This window comes from Aythya fuligula, chromosome 12 (genome assembly GCF_009819795.1).
Source record: "Aythya fuligula isolate bAytFul2 chromosome 12, bAytFul2.pri, whole genome shotgun sequence".
Taxonomy (NCBI): domain Eukaryota; kingdom Metazoa; phylum Chordata; class Aves; order Anseriformes; family Anatidae; genus Aythya; species Aythya fuligula.
Genome location: NC_045570.1, coordinates 16,418,314 through 16,439,919, shown reverse-complemented (window position 1 = coordinate 16,439,919; position 21,606 = coordinate 16,418,314). Strand labels below are relative to the sequence as shown.

General features: G+C 41.9%; 2 protein-coding genes across 2 annotated transcripts; one reads left to right on the top strand and one right to left on the bottom strand.

The window, feature by feature from the left end:
• Positions 1-8,495: 8,495 nt before the first annotated feature.
• LOC116493803 (protein phosphatase 1 regulatory subunit 3E-like) lies at positions 8,496-9,674 on the bottom strand. Its single transcript, XM_032195334.1, has 2 exons — positions 9,420-9,674; positions 8,496-9,385 (listed from the first exon to the last, which is right to left on the bottom strand). The coding sequence occupies exons 1-2, from the start codon at positions 9,569-9,571 to the stop codon at positions 8,569-8,571; spliced, it is 969 nt and encodes a 322-aa protein (XP_032051225.1). The 5' UTR covers positions 9,572-9,674; the 3' UTR covers positions 8,496-8,568.
• Positions 9,069-16,926, top strand: LOC116493802. The gene is made up of 2 exons (XM_032195333.1): positions 9,069-9,160; positions 15,846-16,926. The coding sequence occupies exon 2, from the start codon at positions 15,954-15,956 to the stop codon at positions 16,881-16,883; it is 930 nt and encodes a 309-aa protein (XP_032051224.1). The 5' UTR covers positions 9,069-9,160; positions 15,846-15,953; the 3' UTR covers positions 16,884-16,926.
• Positions 16,927-21,606: the final 4,680 nt, after the last annotated feature.

The following is a 21,606-nucleotide window of genomic DNA, read 5'->3' as shown; positions in this document are numbered from 1 at the left end:
GAAGGAAAAAGAATAGTGCCTAATTCACTAATAACAAAAGTTCACCAGTGGGCAGAACGTTCCAGGCTGTCAAACGATGAGGTGCAGATTTACATCATTTGAAGTTAAAAAAAGAAGTAATTGTACAATTTCACCACACGGTGGCACTCAAAATGTTAGAGATGGTACCGTGGAAAGGTAAGGACATGGAAGTGAGGTCAGCCTGTTTTTCTAGCTCAGCTGCTTGTCTGAGAGACAGCAGTGACTCAGCTTTAGTGCCATTTAATTCCCTAGGTCAACTTCGTGATCAGAAAGAATACTAATATCGAAAATCTTCATAAACCACTCCTCACAGAACTGTACGTAACAAGAATTCACTCGGACCCCATTATATCGTATCCCTCATCTTACCACCTTCCGTCTCCCACAGTTCCTCATTCCAGCAGCATCTCGTCAGGCTGTTAAGATGAGGCATTTGGCCAGAGAGAAGGCTGTGCACAGTCTAAAATGTTACTGAGTTCTAAGTGTGATGCCATCCACTAAGTCATTGGGAGCCTTTCAAATAACCTAGCAAAGTCTGACTGGTAGCTTTGGCAAAGAACAATGTTCTTCCATCAACGCCACAGGCAAAACAGCTTTTAACATTAATGAAGCTGTATCAGTCTTAGAGAGAATGCAAAATTCACCTACATAATACATAATACATAATACATGCCCCTTGTACAGAGAAGAGACGTGGTTTTATGAGGTGAAAAGAAACTGGGCTGATGGAAAACTGAACACCTTTGGGAAAGCTATTCCTGGGGAATTTGACCTTATGGATGTAAGGCAACATGGAAAGAGTATTGAGCAGGCAGTGCCAATTAGTGTAAATTACTAGCAAGATATGCTCTAGTTGGCATGAGCCTGAGACAAACCATGAGAGCAGCCTAGGAGCATCCTCAGTGTAATTCTTCACTTTCCCCTAACTGTTTGAGACACAGTCCTAGAAGGACAGCCCTTGGCAGAGGAACATAGTCTGTGCTGTCTGTATTGGATAGTTACCCTTACAATATTGATACCCCTCTCTTCCTGACAAAGCATAATTCAAACACATCAGACCTGATCTATTTTAATGCAGTACAAGTGTCATACATCCTCTGCTATTAGGCTGTTTTATTTGTCATTTGTTTATACTGATTAATTATTTATGCTATTGAATGTGTTTTGCTCAGAGATGTATTTTAATGGAGGTGCAGTACTTCTACCTTTCTCTAACCATGAAAGTCAATCCACGAGATAGGAGGATGAGTCTGCATCTGTACTTCTGTTCTTCAGCCATCACCCCCTCCCTTCTTCATTGCAGAGGTCTGGATCAAGAGAAAATGACAGAGAATTAAGTCTTGTTGGCAGCTCCTGCCTGTTCTGACCTCCCCCAGTTGTGCCACAGATGGTAAGTGAAATCAGCTCAGCTGCAACTGAAACATTTTTGTCAACTTTCTATTAGCCTGAGAGGCATTTCTTCAACCAGTTTGCCTGGTAAATACGTTAGCCAACAAAGAGAATTCAGATGTTCAAAACCTTGGAAGGATTTGTCTACTTCCCATGTCTTCCATATGTTTAAAGAGGTAACTGGAGGACAAATTTGGATGAGTCCTTGAGATTCATTTAGCTCATACCTGGATAGTCTCAACTCTGCATCACCACTGAAGGAAAAAGTATGTGCCCATTAAAGAAACAGCTCTATTACAGCTAGTACTCAGCATATATGGGGCCTAGAAACCTTCCTCCTAGACCAAGTGGTCCTTCTGCAGTGGAAAATCAAAACTGTTATTTAAAAAAATAAATCACAATTCTATTAATATATCTCATACCTTCCCTCTATGGGAGCCACTCTCTCCTCATCTGAAATACTGCTGTTTCTGCACCACCTACTACCTAGCACAGACTTTTGGCAGCTGAATACTGAATTGCACAGACTGGTCCAATTGTTGCTGGTGAGCATGGCAATGCAGAACTGGGAAGGATTAAAGCCACAAGCAACTGAAGTACAGGCATCCCCATCTGAACTACAGACTGCTACACTGGCTATCTTTGAAACTGTGCCGAGACATCAGACTATAAAGATAGCTACCGACGTTTATGCCAACTGATTAATCCCATCTTATCTTTCTGAGAGCTGATCGTACTTTACGAGACCAGACTTCCAACCCAACTCAGCATACAGCAACTTCCATAGAGATATTCTCAACAGAGACTGCTTGAAGACATGCAGGCTTGAAAACTGGCCTGAAATGCTGAATATTTGTCTTTGGATGTGCAGGCACATCACCCAAAGCATTTCTCTGTGCACTATGGATGAATCAGAACATAACTGTTTGTCGGTTAAAAAAGAGGTTTATATATGCTCACAATTTGTATCATTAATCTTTAATGACAGCAAGAAGCTACAGGTTTATAAATATATATTTTTTCATAATTGTGACAACCAGTGACTAGATGCAGTTTTGGTGGAAAATAATCCGAAATACTGTAAGGCTAGGTAAGTTACAAGGCATTATTAGAAAACGTCGATTTTGAACTTTTGGTGATATCACAGTATTGTTACAAATATTAGAAACAAACATTACTTAGTGAAATACAAACATTGCAGAAGAAACTGCAACCAAAAGTAACTTACTCGTAAAGTTTACAGTTAAGAAACAAATTCTTATTTTTTTTTCCAACAAAGTCAAGGTAAATTGAAGAAACAACAACAAAAGCTTGCACTTAAGGAGCCCACTCTTGAACAGACAGCATCTCCATTACCAAGAGAAATAATTTACCACTGTGTGGGAGGAGTTAGGTTTGTTTAAACCTCTTCAAGATCCTTAATTTTTTTGTCACAGCAGTTAGCTTTCCTGCACTGCAACATGGATCCCAGTCCTGATCAACTTTAAAAACATATATATATTAGCTTTCTGAGTTTAAAAGTATAATACAATTTGGTTTATTTCTAAGATACAGGAATATAAAATTTTAAAACTCACAACACTAACACAGTGTTTTCTCCTGGAAGGTGACTAGAGAAAAGTATAACGCACGAGACTTGCATAATTGTATGAAATATTGTCTTGCTACTGTTACTCAGAGAATGCTTACGATTTAGTGAAGTCAGATTGCACAAAAAAGAGCCTAAAAATATAACACCACTTAAGACATAGTTTCCTTAATGACACTTTAACAGAATATTCTACACACAACACAATGATACAGCAACCACAGCAATCAAGTCAATCCCTAAAAAAAAACAGGTGCACCATAATATTGCATAGAAAGAAATCCCTGGTATAAATACACTTGCACGGGAGACTAGGACTTTTTTTCCTGCCTTACTAAATCAATGGACATAAGTTTTTAAAAAGCACATCTCACATTTGACATTTTTCTTCCTATATTCTTTGGAATTACTAGTGCATATGTTATTTCAAGCACAGTTTTATTCTGCATGCTATTGTTTAATATTAAAAACAAATACAAACAAAACCGAAAGGAAAGCTGTTTGCTTACCTCCCCCTAAAAATGAAATGTAAAATGTAAAATTATTGTCTAATGTTGCATAACAATACAATCAGACCTTTCTCAAAAACAGAAAGCTCAAACAAAACTCAGTAACTGAATGAAGAGAATATCCACACAAGATAGGAAACTCCTGGGTTAAAAAACCTCTCTGTAAAATAATTTAAAAGCAGTATTCAAAAGCTGGATACAGACAGAGTAGAACCTCAGGAATAACCAGTAGTTTAATTCACTTTGATTATGGAAGACCTACATTCAAGTCCATACACTGATTAAAGAAGTACTCTTACCACCTACCTATTTTAGGACAATCCTCTCATATAAGCTGAACCTGAGAAATCCTTCCTATTGAAACACATACGTTTCCCTGAACATGGTCCATTTTGAAAAATGTCACCATCTTTCATTAAGAAATCCTGATCCGCTCTACATAAGGCTTTTTTTTTTCCACTTTACAGCAAAATTGACTAAGTTTACTTCCTATGTTAAACTACATATGCTCATAAAATGTTAATTTCAGTGTTGAAAAAGTTTTTAATTTCAGTAGGTAATCCTTCCGTATATTCAGAACATGTACACATGAAGTGCATACAGGAAACAGAATTACAGATGACTTGCCAAAAGGCCATGCAGTATATAATTGGAAGGTAGATGTCATTCTCTGTAGATATTCTCTATAGTGAACACTTTAATCCCATGATACAAACTGTGCAGCGAGATTGAGTCCATCTATAAGTTTCAGCTATATGCATTATGCAGCATCAGGTAAATAACAGTAAAGCTGTAAAGACGATCATGTCTACACAAATAAATTTAATAAAAAACTAGAACTTCTGGTTTCAGATAGAATATATATTTAGAATATCTGTGTAAGTGGTGAATATATACAATAAATATATTCTGTTATATTAACTATAGTCACAGTTTTTTTACCTAGCTAAATAATTTCAGAGGTGTACCAGGAAGACGCGGTTCTGACAGTAACTCCTTTCACTGAAGTATGGGAAAATATGATCAAATTCTTCTGACTGTTAGAGGTGCAGAATTTCTGGCACAGTTGAAAGAGTGTCAGGTATCAGAACTGATTATTAGGTTTTTAGTATAAATTTCATTTTAATGAGAAAGCCATTGCCGGACTTTTGGTGGGAGCGTGAAGGAACAAATGAGATTCTTCCTAGGAAATGTTGAAAGGCACATAAAGATTTCAATATATATTTAATAATATGTTAAAAAGCAGATTCTGAGGATTTCCGTCGGTTACTTTATGTTTAAAATATAGAATTAGCAGATGGTTTGCCTGTTGGCGCTTCAGAAAAACATTCCATGTGTCTGTAGAGATCACACACGTGCATGAACAGACAGCTGTTCGTTCAAATGATGCATCTTCCCCTCACACATGCTGCAGTAACAAAAAGTGTGCACTTGCTCTGCTATTTAATACGATACCAAGGCACACACATTCACAACAAAAAGTTATTTGCAAATGGTAAAAGGAGAAAATAATTAATTAACCTGAAGTAATGTACATTTATTGGAAATGAGTATAACATTTCAATTATTTTTAGGCTAGTGAATAGTAATGTGGTTAGCTAGCTGAAATTCAGTTTACAGTCACTTAACTGTTTTGATCCCTGCTAGGACTTCTATTGTTTAGGGTAGATTTCACAAATATTGCCCTAAGAGGCATGGAATCACATGCAAAAACTCTATCAGCTTAAATGTGCAACAGCCAACATGAATGTGTAGCAGACACACAGTACGATTTGACTTACTGCAGGAAGTATCACTACTGCACATAACATAAGATGGCACGTTTCATAAAGCTATGACTCTGCACAATAAATGACAAGACAGGTTTTTACACCTCCAAAGACATAATGAATGTGATTATGAATAATTCACTTAAAAGTGAAGTACGCTGCCTAAGGGTTATTGCCTTGCCTACACCTTCTAGCATCACTTGGAAAGGAAGGTGGCATGGACTTTCTCCATGCAAATAGAAACAACTGAGCTGTCATTTTTTCCAGAAAAAAAGATTGGCTTTAAAAAATTGTATCCTGAAACATAATTCAAATATTTTACTTTGCCTTTTAAAGTTAACTTCGTGGAACGATGTTCTTTAGAAATGTGTTTAAAAAAAAATTGTCTTGCTCCTCCTTCCATTAAAATGACTGATGTCCTGCCAACTTGAGAAGGACCCTGTTCAGCACAGGTTTTTCTCCTCAAAGTTATCACTTATGTAGATTGTAAATTCTATTTGGGATTTTAATTTTATTTCATTTCCATTTATCACAATGCTTCTAGCAAACCCCACCTAAATAGCATCAGAGTGAAAACTAAAGGACTGGAAACCATACATGGATGCTGCCAGTGGAACAAGTACTCGCAGTCAGTGCACCTAGACATGTTTTTGGAAATCTTGAGAAGAAATTAATGTGATAGAAGTGAAACCGTGTAATCAAAGCAGTGCAGCTTCAGCACATATCACTGATAGGTTTCTGTTAAAATACCTCACACTTCTTCCACAGACATCATCAGTAGCATTCTCCAGTCAAAGCTGGCCGGGCCAATCTCACCTTTCAAGGCTTTCAATGTAGGTGTTTTTAAGTGCTCCAGAAGACTAAATCTTCTACTGGAGTTGAACGTATATCGCTGATAATCTCTGATCAAGCTCAAGCCCATAAATTTACCCACGAAATTGAGTGTTGAACTAAACATTGGCTTAACTGCTCAAAAGCTCAGGAGTCTGCTTTCTGAAACATTCTTCTGGTGTGCCACATCTTCAAAAGGTTTCATATTCAGATGTATATTGGACTGAGGGGTTAAAAGTTCATAAACAAAGTTTATGAACGTTTGGCGTTCAGGCCAAGCAAAAAGATGTTTTGGAAAGCTGTAACACGTACATAAGAAGAAGTTTGGCTGCATTTCCACCGTATTTCAAAGTGCTTTCAAATGGAGACAAGCTCTCTTCCTTCTCTCCAGTATTAAGGCTCTCATAACAAACTAGGTTTAACTAGAAGACACTTGGGCTTTCTTTATCAAACATGCTACTTAATATGCTTTAATCATGAACAGTTTAGGACCCGAGTTCTGCAATTCTATCTTTATAGATGTGTGCTAGCGATACATAGGGTTACTTCAATATAAGATCAGGGCCTTAATATTCTAAAATGTGAAATACTCAGCAGGTGCTGACAGTATGTTTCTTTTATATTCTATTTCTATAAAGATCACATTGATGAGAAAACTTGTTGGGGAATTAAAACGAAGCAACCAATACTACAGGAAGGTTACAGTTGGTATGATTTCTATTAAAGCAGAAAAAGCAGTAGAGAGAAATTAAATGAAATTATCTTTTCCCATCAACTTGCCAGACCATTTTATCCAGAATTCACAGGTTTAATTATTCTGACTCAACCAGACCCTCAGGAGACAAAAGTGCCCTCAATTTCCACTGAAGTTGAAAGGTTCCATAAGAACCTGGCATTAATCAAGCTGTTTGGGATACTTAACCCTCACGAGGAACACGAAGAATACAGAATTACATTTCATTCCTAAACAATCTACAAAAGGTCCAAAATGTTGAAGGCCTGATCCTACAACCCTTCATAACAGGAAGATGATACCAGCGTTCGTTCTGCCACTCTCAGAAGTCATCTTTGTAGAAGTCCCTCACCTGCAAACACAAACGTGCCTAAATCCTGGAAAGCCAGCACCCAGATTTGGCACCAGCACAACCTGTATTCAGCCAAACTCCTGAAAAAGAAAGTTAAAAAAGGAAAATGCTGTTCCCTGCTACTAACATCCAAAATAGATCTTTGAAGGCAGAAGTCAACATACTCTGCAATTTCAATGTTTTTTATTGATACCTCTCTACTTCTATGCAAAGATATTACTTTTCCTCAACCTGACTGACTAAACATAGCTAGCTTTGTGAAATCTGCCACTTTCTGGAATTATTCTGAAAAATCTGGAACGTTTTGTTTTGCAAAAGGCAAGCTCCCGCCCTGATGCCTTAGCATAACAACTCCAATTAGACTGTTAACAGAAATAAAACTGGAAATGTTGCTTGGGATGCAAACCACAATTACGGATTCAGTTCCTGCCACCTCTAATTCTTTGGTGCAACTTCAGGACTACCCTGCCAACCTGGCCACGAGCAGCTTTATGGGAACAATCCTACTGAAACCACCATGACAGACCTTTACAAGGTATCATGTGGATTTTAACACAAAATGCTTGCTTTATAAAACCTGTTAGTAGGCTGTATTTCCATTAATACGTGACACTATTTCTCTTAGCCTTTTTCTAAATATACATGAATGTATGAAACAGGGTTCAAAATTTTAAAACTTGAGTCTTTGCTACAAACTCATCAGCCATTTTTCAGCACGAGAAATACAGCCATACCTGGGGGCATCTGCTTTGGGGTTCAACACCACCATCTGTCCCCTGCAATTAACAATTAACACGAGTGACCGCGTCCACGTGGACACTGTAGTCTGGGGGGCTCTGGGAAGGGATCCAGCACCTCAGCGGCTGAGGAAAGAGGATGGGTGCCCAGGGCAGTGCTGCCGGTGTTTCCAGAACCCAGTGCTGTGGGCACAGCACCCACGAAGATTTGTTTGCACCTGTGGATCCTGATTTTCACTGATAAGTCCCACAAATATTGACGGCCTCCCTCCCCTCATTCCGGCCCCTCACCATGCAGCAGCTTTGGTCAGGAGCTCGAGGTGCAAAACCCTGCGGTGTGCCGGCCACACTGCTGCCATGGGACCGAACATCTCGCACCCAGCCTTCACCCTGACCGGCACCTGAACCCTTATCCCCATGTGGTGCTACCATGATAGAAAAGAGAAACAATTTATCTGTAAACGGAATCGAAAAAAATATCTTCTGGTGGCTTACGAAGAAGCTTCTGGAAGGGTGGGCTGGGTGGGACGGCGGGAAGGGTGAGGCGAGGCGAGGTGAGGCCGGAGGGTGCTGGGGTGTCTCTGGGGTGTCTCTGCGCGGCCGCCCGGTGAGGCGAGGCCGGAGGGAGCGGGGTCCCCGTCAGATGAAGTGGATCCAGGCGGTGCTGTCGGGGTCCTGCGGCGGGCAGAGGGCGGCCGGGGAGGGCGGGCGGCCCCGCAGGCGGTAGTTGCTGCCGCCGTTGTTGTCCCAGTACTCGGCGCCGGCCACGCGGTAGCGGACGGCGAACTCCAGCGTGGCGTCGGCGGCCACGGCGGCGCCGAGGGGCAGGTGGAAGGCGAAGCGGTCGGTGCCGCCGTCGGGGGGCCCGTGGGGCTGGTAGGCGGCGGGCACCTCGGCGCAGCTGGCCCAGCGGTTGAGCGTGTAGCGCACCGACACGGCCTTCTCGTAGGCCAGGTTGAGGACGCGCACGGCGCCGCGCAGCCCCGCCGGCTCCGCCCGCACCCACTCCAGCCTCACCTTGTGCTGCCGGACCCGCTCGGCGAAGCCGGGGCTGGCGCCGGGCTGCGGAGGGAAGAGCGGCTCCAGCAGCGGCGGCGGCGGCCCGAAGAGCACCGGCTCCAGCTCGCCCAGCGCCGGGGGCTTCCTGGTCTTGAGCAGGTCGGCGGGGCGAGAGGGGGGCGGCGGCGGCGGCACCCGCGGCAGGTCGGCCTGGCAGAAGTGGCGCACGGAGGTGAGCTCCAGGCCGAGCGAGTCGGCGAAGCGAACCGTCTTGCGGCGGGCCGGGCTCTGCTGCAGCGCCGGCCGCAGGCTGCGGTCGCCGGGCGTGGGCAGCGACTTGGCCCGGCGGCGCTGCGTGGGGCTGGGCGGCACGGCGGGCACCGACGGCTCCCGGCCCCGGGGCGCCGCCGGGGGCTTCTCGCCCGCCGCTTCCCGCACCGCGGGCGGCGGTGGAGGAAGGGGAGGTGGAGGTGGAGGAGAATGAGGAGGAGGGGGGGGGCGGGTCGCCGTCGGGGCTGCAGCCGCCCTTGCACTGCTCGGCCAGGCTGCCATAGAGGCAGGCGCTGCAGCTGAAGTTGCGCGGCAGGTAGAGCCGGGGCGGCGGGGCGGGCACGGCGCTGTGCAGGGAGCCGGCTTTATCCATCGGGGCGGGTGGCTCGGGGGGCTTGCGCCCTGCTCGCCGCCTCAGCCCGGCGGCCTCCCCGCTGCGGCCGGCCCCGGGGCCCGCCGGTGGGTGCGGGATGCGCCGCCGCTCGTCATCCTCCGGCCCCCATCGCTCCCCGGCCTCGGAGCGCAGCCCCGGCTGCTGCCACCGCCCTGCGGCTGCCCTCGCTCTCCTCCTCTTCCTCTTCTTCTTCTTCCTTGTCTTCTTCTTCCTCCTCCTCCTCCTCCTCCGCCTCCGCGCTGCGTTCTGGGTCTTTCCCGGCGGCTGTCAGGCGGCAGCAGGAGGCGGGCAGGATTCCCCGCTTACGGTTCATTGCGGCGCTCTTCCCCGTCCGACCCGTTACAGAAATAGCTGCTGAAAGGAAGAGGCAAAAGGCTCTGGCAGATTAGAAGGGGGCGATAAGACACGGCTGGCTCGCGAGCCGGAGCCCGCAGTGTACATTTAAAGGAAGAAATCCGGCTAATCCGCTACAATGCGATTAGGGTGCATCTGCCGAATAAAATACACCTGCCAGAGCCCGGCTGCTGATTGCCATCTGTAGGAGGAACAGCTCCGGTCTAGACGCGGAGAGCTGCTGCTGAAAACACAAGCAGCGTTTGTTCTTTTCAGGAGGTTATTTAATAATTGCCAGGCAATATTCAAATGAATTAGACGTAATGAGAACCAGAGCTGCTGCGGGCAGTTCAAGGAGCTAAAAGACTAGTTTAGCAAGCCGCTTCATTCCAGTCTTTCCGTAATCTGGTGCTCATTTTTAATTAGTAAATTGCATTAAAAGCAATGATCCTGCCAAAGGCTGAGCCTGAACTGTCTCGACGTCTGATTCTCATTTAACTTCTGAGCAGGAGCTTTTACACCTTCGTCATTTTATCTCCAGCACTTGCTGTCCCTTTGCAAGTCTAGGCAGTGGAAATGCAGCTGATGGGATTACCAATGGGACAAGTGAGCCCGATAAGGACCAAGAGTTTAAAAAAAGCCACCAGGACACAGGGAAAAGCTTCCTGTTGTCTCATATTAAAGCTATCGGCTTTAATTCCTTTCTTAGTAAGTAAGAAAATAATTCCTATGTTATTTCCACTGAGTCCCAAATCTTTTTAATGACACATGGTTCATAAGTAGGGAATCAAAAAGTATGCCCAGCAGTGTTAGATTTGACACCGTGATACTTCCCAATGATTTGTGGTGGCATTTTCTTAAATTCACAGGATGATCACAATTTTTGAAAAGTCAAACAGTAGCAACATAAAGAATTACCTCTGAATTCACTAGCTCAGGATCTTAAAACTGTCTTACGTGTCCTTTAACTCGTACTATAGGAAGGATTCATTAGGCCACTTTTCCATGCTTCTCTCACAAAAATGAGCATTTCAAGAAAACGTGAATTCATGCTTGGTTTTCATCTGCTTACATTAATTTAGGGGAGAAAAGGAACCGACCCGAACAGCTGTTGAAACAGGCTTTAAGGCTGCATCCTTTGAAATGTTTTTTAGTAATTTATCTGTCACAATGAAAACACTTGACACTTTTTTTTTTTGCTAATGTTAACTTCACTTTTAAACCACTGGACAGTGAGAACTTTGCTTCTTCCATTAATGTGTAAAGTCTGTGTGTTTTTAAACTCTTGTGAAACTATCAGAACTAATAAGCTAAAGTGGCTTAAACCTGATTTTGTATAGGAAGGGTTTTCAGTCGGTTTTGGACATGTCTGTGGTATATACTGGCAACAAGACTGGGGTAAGCTGGTTTCTGCTGTATTTTACACAACAGGGATGCCTTAGCAGTGTTCAGCTTCCCCTCTTCTGGTAACTTTAGTTGCCTAACTTCTTCTTATCATAAACTTGTGTAATATCCTGGTTTTGTGGCTTTTTCAAGCCACTTGTTGCAGCCCACAATCTTGGAAAAACAAAACAAAACACAACAACCAACTCCTTTCTTCACAGGTGATTGTTAGTTGTGTAGCTCATGTAACTGAGTTGAAAATGTAGATTCCCCAAAGTTACTAAACCAAAGACTGGCATAAAAAGTGAGAAAATCCTGTGGTAAGAATACAAAAAATAATATGGTAAGCTTTGGACTAGCCAGGTCATAGCACCATGAGATGCAGATGGATAACCACATAAACTGATTCATGTCATGAGAATACTTCAGAAATTTCAGTTCATCTTTTTTTTTCTCTCTGTCTCTTTTTTTTTTTTTTTTTTTTTTGCAAAAGAAGGAGTAGAGGGAGACTTCATATAAATGAATGCCCACTGTAGAAAAAAATCACAGAATATCCTTGCGGAGTAGAGTTAAAGAAACCCTTTTACAGGGAATGGGAATTAAATGGTAGCTAAATCATCAAAACATCAATTTACCGGCTAATCCTGGAGGTGCTCAAATTTTCACCTGTGATTTCCCCCAGTGACCTGAAGCTCTGGCACACACAGGCACCTCAGCCTTGTCTCTCTTGAGCACTGTCACCACAAAAACTGCACCAGGATCTACAGCAGAAGTATTTCTCACTGTAATTTTCTTGATCTAAACATTCTGCTCGTGTTGTTCTGAATGTACCATAGGGGTTGCGCTGCTGTTTTTTTATGCATTTGCTCATTTCCAAACAGTGAAGCTGTGGGGACATGCACCACATCTTTCACTTCTGAAGATGTCTTTATTACTAGGCTGGCCTTGGTCTTCCTATGAATTTAAGAAAGATGTGGTAAATTAAACAGTTTCAGGCACTGAAATTTAACAAACATACACAGAAATTCCCTCAGATAGTCCATAGGCTTGTGCTGTTATGTGGAAAGTGTGGCAAGAGTTTGTAATGGGAAGCGTCAGACACCTTCGCTTCTAACAGGAAATTCTTTCAGCTTTGCCTACTGTAAATAATTGTACACAACAAATGCTAACATTCTTAGAAGTGAGCAAGCACTACCGCATATGCAAAAACTATGGCTTAATATATGCAGTGGTAGGCACCCGTACACCACCCCCTCTCTATCTCAATTTAGTTCACAGAATTACAAACATGTAAGTTTAAAAGTCTGTTGTTTTACATTGCTAGCTACATTAAGTATCCTGGTTGCTTTTCTAAATATTAATGTCAGCAGCAATTTGATAATGAAATAATTAGTTCTGACATAGCTAGCCCTTCCAAAGCGATACCCTCTACTTTTCACTGGAAAATAGTATTTTTATGACAAGCCAATTTTGAAGGTTCCAGCAGGAGTAGATCAGTTGTCATGTAAATCGTAGAGCTCTGCAGTGTTGCTCCATTATAGTGTAAGAAAAGCAAAAGGTCTTACATTAAAATTAGTCTCCATTGACTTAGAAAATGGCAATCAGGTGTTGTTTTTACTCATACAGCCTCCTCTCCTTTTGCAGATTTAAATAGCATAACTGTAGAATAACATTTTGTCATAATAACATTGTCCTACTAACTTTTGGTAGACCAATCTCTGCATCTTCCAGCAGGCATCAAAAATTTTAAAGACAGCCTCTTGTTCCGCCTGTGTAGCACTGAGTGACCCTGACATTTCCGCAGTGCCAAACTGCATTTAAAATCAGCCCGATGCCTGAGAATTTCCAGCTAACCAAACAGAACCCGGTCCTCTCTTTTATTACAATTTAAATGATGTGGAAAGCAAAACTGATTCAAATCACTGAAGGCAATGAACTGGGAGCTTTCTTCTGTTGCATTTATTTATTGTCTTGACTCCAGGTAATCTAGGAGAAAGCAGATGCTGGTGCTGGGGAGCATTAAGCAGAACCACGATGGAACCATTAATAGGGGAGGAGAGTCTGAGTGCTGGGGCTTATCCAAAGTGGCCACTGTCACATGTCTGCTCCAACTTTCCAGAACACGTTTATTTTTAGTAATGAGAATTGTAGGGAGATAAAATGGATGTAAAGGCGAAGTGCATTATGATTACATCAGCTTTTGAGATGAAGTTGTGACTCAGTACGTGAATTCAGAAGGTCAGCTTCTACTCTCATTTACATCTGTGCAGCTCTTCTGATGCTGATGAACTATGTAGGTGTTACACTCAAATATCATCCAAGAATTTAATAATTTTGTGACTACATGAATCTGGCACTGATATTTACATTGACAGTTTGCAAGCCTTGAATGCTCCATTTGTTCTGCATGCATATATTTTAAAAAAAAGATCCCCCTACATCATTTAATGTTAGTGAGTAACTCAGACCTCTAATTTTCCCTGAGAAAATATCTTAGTCAAATCTCAGAGAAATGCCAGATCAGAACTGTATAATACACCTGAGTAAGGCACAAAAACACTTAAGTATCCTGTTAAAGAACAATGATATTGATCTTTAATAGCAAATATTACCTTCTCTTAACCAGGATGTGCAGTCTTTAACTATGAGGATGCAAGCTGTGTGATTCATGGAGTTGTATCCAGGATGTTTGGTCTGGGAGATCGGTGAATGTTTTCCAAAGGACTGCATGTTCTGACCAACAGAGCTCTGACACTTTGAAGGGTAACTTTGTGGCTGGTTTGTGGGTTGCTTTTTTTCCTTTCTACTTTAAATATCAAGATCCAAAGAAACCTATAGTAATAACAAGAAAATAGAATACTAAGAGTTTACCTCAGTTCATGACCTTGTGAATCTGCCTTCTGTACGTCTTGAAGCTCACACACAATTTTATTAGTTAAGCATTAACCACCTCTGTTGACTTAAGTGATTGGCTTAAGACTTCAGGAAAGTGTGTAAGCTATAAAGAGCCCCACATTAAGACTGCAATGGAAAAAGCAAATTTAAAAAAAAAAAAGGATCTGTCATTTTTCAGAGAAGATGATAAAGAGCATTCTACTTAAAGTATTTTTTCTCATATGAATAGTTGTACTCTTTTTAAACAGAGTGTTTGTTTTCAACAAGGATAAGTAACAGCAGTGCTGGGACTCTTTTGGTCCTAAAACTTTTAATGTAGATTTTCATGAAAATACCTGAATAAATGCACTTCGGGACGTCCCCAAATCCCATTTTCTGCTAAGAGTATTGGCAACTCAGTCTTAATGCTGTGCTATAAAATAAACACAGGACTGTTTCTAGCAACTGCAAATGGTCTTAGTAGTGCTTGCTAATGATTTTAGGAATTAAAACATGCACCTCACATCCTTGATTTTAATTTTTACATCTTTCAAATTTAAAGGTCTGTTGGTCAGGCAGCAATTCATTGTAAAGTGATTAATTGTAATAGATTATTTAGATTCATTGTATTGTAAGATCAGTTTGTCTCCTCCTTTTCTATTTGTTTCTTCATCACTTTTTCTTTCATTTCCTCTATTTGGCCCTTTCACATCCATTTTCCTCCGGCACACAACTCTTCCCTATTCACATTTTTCAGGCTTTATATAGACTCCCTCCTTCCTCGGCGTGCATCCAGCACTTTGCTTTGGTTTTTCCCCCTTTCAGGCTGCCCGGCTCTGTCGTTTCTCACATTTGCAGTTCTCGGCTGCCCGTCCAAGCCCCCTGAAGGGCTTCAGAGCCCATTCCCACTTGGCATCACCAGCCCCCTCAGCTTCAGGTACCCATCCACACCCCCCCCAACACCCACGGGAGAAGCAGGGAGGCCAGGAGCTCGGCACAGCCGCCGCCCCCTACTGCTTTCCTCACAGACATTTCCCCCCGGTGCCCTTCCCTCAGCGCCCCGGCGCCATTTTCCCGCCCGGGGCGTTGCCGTGGCGACGGCCCCTGAGGCGGCGGTGGCGGGCCCGGGATGCGGGGCACGGCGGACGGCTGTGGCGGCGGGGGGCGGTGGGCGGCGCGGGCCCTGCTGCGCCTCAGCGACCGCGGCGCCGCCCCGGAGAGCCGGGTCCCGGGCTGCGGCTGGGAGGAGGCCGTGAGTTTTACGGCAGAGGGATTCTTTGATGTTATTTTAGAGGAGAAAGGGCTTTTTATGCTCGTTTTTACACGCAGAGTGGAGAAAAAAAGGCGTGAGCTTCTCTGAGGTGCTGAGGGAGTGACCAGTGCTGGCCTGTGACACAGAAACGCGTCAGAGGTCACACTCGTCTCTTCTCCCTGATGGAGAAACTGAAAGTCTGTGCAGAGGGATTATGATAACTCCCAGTTCCTTCTTTCAGTTCAGAAGTACATGACACAACATACCAGGCCTTCTTAGGAATTAAACTCCTTGTTTTGTACTCAGAAATAGCATTATTGTGTTCATTTACATCAGCCAAGACTATTCCTCCTACATTTTCCTTACAACGCTCTAGCTTGTCTTAAATTTAACGTGTTTCTCTATTACCAGGTGCAAGGCTGGGGTACCACCGATCCACTTGCTTGCTTTCAGCTGCAAAAACAAATCAAGAAATCAAAGGCAAGTGAAACCTCCAACAATTGCCTGCTTTGCTTAGACATGGTGCAAGCTACTGACAAATGTTCAGGCCAAGAAGTCAAGACTACAAGAAATCAATCAAAAGCAGAAAGCAAGTTAAACACAGAGGCTGCAGCTGATACTGCTCCAGAAGAGATTTCAGCCCATTCTAGTAAGTCTAACTGTTCTACAACATATGGCAGTAAAACAGAAATACGTAACAAAAAGGTACACTCTTTCAGAACATGCCAGGGTGAAAAGAAGAACCTGCCAATAAAAGAATACTGTATGTGGAACCTAGAAGACGTGAAAAATCCAGATGCTGTAAAGCATAAAGCGATAAAACCCCAGGCACTTGATGTGCTTGATCCAAATGGATGTGACTCTTTGACTTCAAAATCTTCACAAGTACTTCCACCTGTGAAATATGCCACTCCCAAGGATACTTCAGACCCTTCCTGGAAGAACAAGCAAGCCATTATCCTTCAGAACACACTCAATGGTACTTCAGTTGAGATTGCTTCCTGCAGTCGTGACGCTAAAGGAACAGAGCAAAAGGGTAAAAAAGGAGCTGACACCATGAATGATAAAATGAAGGAAAAAGGAGAAATTCATGAACCATCAGCATTTTTCTCAAGTCATTCAGAGGTCTCCCTCCTGCAGGAAGATCCTGAACAGTTATCCTGGCACTGTGCTCTTACATCTGACAGAAGCATTGCAACCATTCCTAATCCTACTGCTTCCAAAAAGAACATTCATCAGGCCTGTATGCAGGTTCCACACACAAAAGGAATACAATACACAAAACATGACATCCGAGGCTCTTTAACCTACAATGCCAGGAACAGGTATGCTGAGGTCAAGGAAGGAAACAAATCAGAAATGCAGGCGGTTCCCCTGGTCTCTGGACTATTACCTTCCCTAAAGGCCAGTCACACTGCAAGAGCTGAACTGCTGCCTAGACTGAACTAACACTTCTAGGTTGCAATCTCATGCCTTTTTTTTTCTTGTTAACTTATGGGGAAAAAATAAAATTTCCTTGTGAGCCACTGGGATATTTGTAGTTTTTTTTAAATGCTATTAATAGCATAAACTGATGAATGCCAATTGCTTTCACATAGGTTTAGTTTCTTCCTGACCACAAGATAGATCCATTAGTCTTAACAGCTTATTCTGGGGATGAAGTGCACCCTCTTAATTTAGATTCACTCTGAATGAGTTCTGTAGCCTACTGTGATAATTAGGTATTTGATACTGCTGATCACTGAAACAACATCTAACTTTAAGAATATTCTGCTCTGCAAGGCCTTTAATAATACCCTTAAAACAGTGCTAAATCCTACTGAGCTTCACAGACAAACATTTGCATACATTCCTTGCTAATTTGGCACCTAGGAGAAACAGAAATGATCTGGAAAGCAGACAGTGGTGAGATTGACAGTTGTTTACAAGGTTTGTTCTTGTTTAAAGTAGATTTGTTTTTTAATCTTGTTAACGTTTTCTTTGCTTGTTTCTGTTTAATAGATGTGTATTCTTGTTTTACCTCATCATACCAAATAGGGCTTCCAGATCAAGTTCTGTTTTGGTTTTGTGTTAAACAAAAAGCAAATTAAGAAACAGCAGTCTTTCCATAGAGACAGCAGTAACTGCACTTCAATTGTAGCAGCTTCTCCCCCACAAAGAGCGTGCTCCTTTGCATTCAGGACAGATTCACTGCAACTTACCCTTCCCCTCTTCTGACGCTTTGATGGAGATTTTGAATGGGGAAAGATAATGTCAGTGCAAGGCTCCCAATACGATATAGTTTAAAACAGCTTTAGACTGAGGAATTCCGTATCTTTTAGATTTATATCTTTACTAATTCAGCATGTGCATAAAATGTTAAGTTTTTAGCAGTTTTCTAGCCTCAGCTTGTTAATTGTATTCAGGTATCTGAACATCACAGCTAAGAGAATAATCACCTTCCAGACGTGTAGTTTCAGAGGAAGAAAAGAAAAAAAAGATGACAAATATTCTGTGTACCTAAATAAACTATTGTGTTTATTCCTTTAAAAAAGGGAAGGACGATGTGGTTTTCTCTCTTCCCACAGTACTGAAGTGACATGACCTCCAGAGAACACAGGAGTTGAGTGCTAGTGTTAAGTAACAGTTCCAAGCTGTTTGCTTTGTCTCCTAATATTATTCTTCTGGGAATTGCTTAGGGAAATCTAGAAACCTTTTAGAACTGTAATTTGTACAGCAGGTGTGTAACAATTCTTGAAGCATGTACAGCGGCATATCAGCTTAAGGTGCAGAGCCCTTGCACTGGAGGTTAGAACAGGGCCACCATTTGGGGGGCAATAAACTTGATTTTTCAAGCTTCAGCACCTCTGTATTGGAGAAGGGAGTGCCACCTACTGAATGGCTTAGAAAATAAGCACTTCTACCAGAAATAGCACATAGTTGCTTTCAAGCTTACTGTCTTCTGCATTCCTTCACTCTTCTTGAAGAAGAAAAGCTAAACATTCTAAAAATTCTCAAGGTGTTGCTTTGGACAAACATATGATAATTGTTCATAAAGGGAACAAGACATCACTCTGTTCAAATCTTGACAATGTAGTGGTACACAGTTTCTCAGTGTTCTTGTCAGTGACCTATTTCAACTGGTTTTGCCCAACAAATAGCTACAAAAATTTACTATCTCCCCAGTACAGTACTTCCCTCAAAAGTTTTAGCGTAATTACATTTATAGCAGTCATGTAATAGATCTTTGATAAGCATGCACAACGATACATCAGCTTAAGATACAGAAAATGAAACATCAGGAGAAATTCACTCTACATACATTCATACAGGACAGTAAGTATCAATGCATTTTATTACCTCTACTTAATAAATTACGTGGATTTCAAGAAGTGCCTATATCAAACATTATGTTGCTTTTATGTTGCAAAGTCAATTTATACATACCTTAGGGAGGAATGTATCAGTAAGGTTTTGTTTCAATGTGATGCTTTTGTGATATTAAAGAAACTGAGCAGCCCGTGATTTTAAAATAGGGAAATAGAGTAAGTGGGAATATTAATTTCCATTCATATTTTGATGCAGAATTATCCTTATAGCTGCTACTAAGATCTATATGCATCTTTCATCTCTTTCAAAACTCTGGATAACTGAAAATCCACCAATGATTTTTTGCAGTTAAGCTCTTAGTCATTAATTTCCAGGAAACATGTATTTTTTTGTAATAGTAGTAGTAACTTTTGTCTTACCTGCTATTCAATCATAGTGCTACAATTACTCGTTCTGACAGAACAGAGACATCCTCTAACAAACCACATTCTTCACTTCTTTGTCCCCTTCCCTCTCACTTCTCTTTTGGCAGTGTCTGTTCCAGTCCTGTGCTTCATATTTAAATATAAAATATAAGCTATATAGTGGAAGGATCCTTCACAAACAGTCCCAAGATAAGTAACTGAGTCCATTTATACTTGTTTCAAGTCCTCTGTTTTGCACTACATAGAAAACTCAAATGTACATGCAACTGTGAAATGAATAACATTAATAACAGCGAGGAAGGAAAGAGTCTCTCCCACTCAGAGAACAGAAAATATTGCTGCTTCGGAAAAACGAACTGCGTTATCAGTGAGTAAAGCCAAGCGCTCATTATAGTGCTTATAAGTTACAGCCACTGCAGACAGCTAACCCATTCTTTATAGAAAAAAAGTTCCAAGTTGAAGCTAAAAATTCTATTTCCACTAGTAACTAATACAGAACTTCTGTACTTTGTTTCACAGGTAAAAGGCTTGAGCAGAGATGCTCCTTTCATCGCCATCAGGTACAAAACAAGCCCCCACTCCCCCAAGTATCAGTAAGTAAAATTGTTACTTACGAGTACGGTTGTAGTAGCTCATAGAGACTTGGCCCAGTCAACCAAGATTACAGGAGATTCAATTAAAAATTAATTGCTATTTAATTGCCAGCAAATCTCCTGCAAGAAATGGTATTTCCAGGAGGGGAACATTTCTAGCCTACCGTAGCAAACCTTTCCATTGTGCTCCCTTAACAAATGGCTTAAAGAAGAAAGGGATACTGGCCAATTTTGTGCTGCTCACACTTCTCAGGACAAACAGAAGGATTTGCCAAGAAAGGGGTGTAGCAAAAGTCACCCAGCAAAGCTGCTAAGTAAAGGATTGGAACAGAAAGATACAAATTCACAACACTTAAGTCATGATAAACGTGATGAAGTTATGTGACCTTGAAGACACCGGGTTCTTCTACCCCAGGAAACAGCAGCTTCTTGTTTACATGCAGACTCTCTCAAGAATAAAACCATTCCCGCTCAGGGAAAGGAAATAAACTTAAGTGCTAGATCAACTGGGAGTGTTTCCTGCATTCAAAGTGCCAAAACAAAACATGCGAAAGGGAATTGGTAACAACAGTGTAAAAATACAAAGAGAGAACACCTGAAAGCTAAATCAATGCTTCTGTCTTTTTGTTTTAGGTCCAGACTTCCAGGGGACTGGTTCCAGAGAACACTTTGTCAAATCCTGGAGCCAGAAAGAAAGTCTGCCTCTCTTAAATTCAATTGTTTTGACAGAATGCAATCAATCAGCTTGCCAACAAGCAATTTCGTTAAGTGAAGGAAATTCAGAATCTAAACACAAACTGATCAGGGATGCTTTCACTGCCAACAGAAATAACAGTAAAGTCTCAGCAACACCAAGCAAGGAAGTAGTTCAAAAACACATGGGGCTGATCTCTGAACAGCCATCGGCTTCTTCTTGATCTGCTCTTAATCAAGAGTCAATTTGTCCTGCCTTTTCGGCTGCCTAGCCATCTTTGCAAGTTTCACGAGGACAATCTGTTCAAAGTAGCTGACTTTTGTCCACAGGTGAAATCTGCTCAATCTGAGTAACAAGCCTGAAATAACTCAACCCAAACTAAGCAGAATATTGCTACAGCAGGAATAGCCTGCAAGGGTAGTCAGTTCCTAATACATTTGACTCTTTCAGAGCTAACTTTAAATGCTCTGAATGGGAATTTACTTTCTAGATACTTCCCACATACTGCCCTCTGGAAATACCTTCTATATTTTGCTACCACTGTGGCTGAATGCTGCCTCATGCACTTACCTCAGCATCTGATGGCACCGAAACCAGCAGCCTGGTACACACCACAGACAGAGTTTGTCGTGACTACAGCTGCTGTAATAGCACAGATGAATTCTCAGTGACAGAGCATCTGCTTGTTCACCTATTCTGAATTAATATGGAAGTTGACAAGATACAAAAGTAATAATAAAAGCATTTTATATTCTCCAACAGAGGATGGTAGGGACATTATTATTAAGCATGGGGACTATACAGACAGGGACAAGTATAATCCATGCTCCAATTCAACCTAGTATAATAGTATTAAAATATCATTAAAAATTATTTTCTCAAAAATTATTTTCACAATTGCATACAATATCTTTCAAAATAATATGAGCTATTAGAAAAGATTGTGATTTTCTAGCAGGGTACTTTGAAAGCTATTAATCACAAAGCAGTTAATTTCTGCTTAGGACTCCAGATTTTGAAAATTACACAAGTAGATGAGAGTGCAGAGAAGAACTCAAAGTAATTGTTCTGTCCTAATGGTCTGTTGTAGAAGGCACATCAGCAAGCTGAAACTGGAAAGGTATTCCATGGCGCATGCAAGATAATTTAAA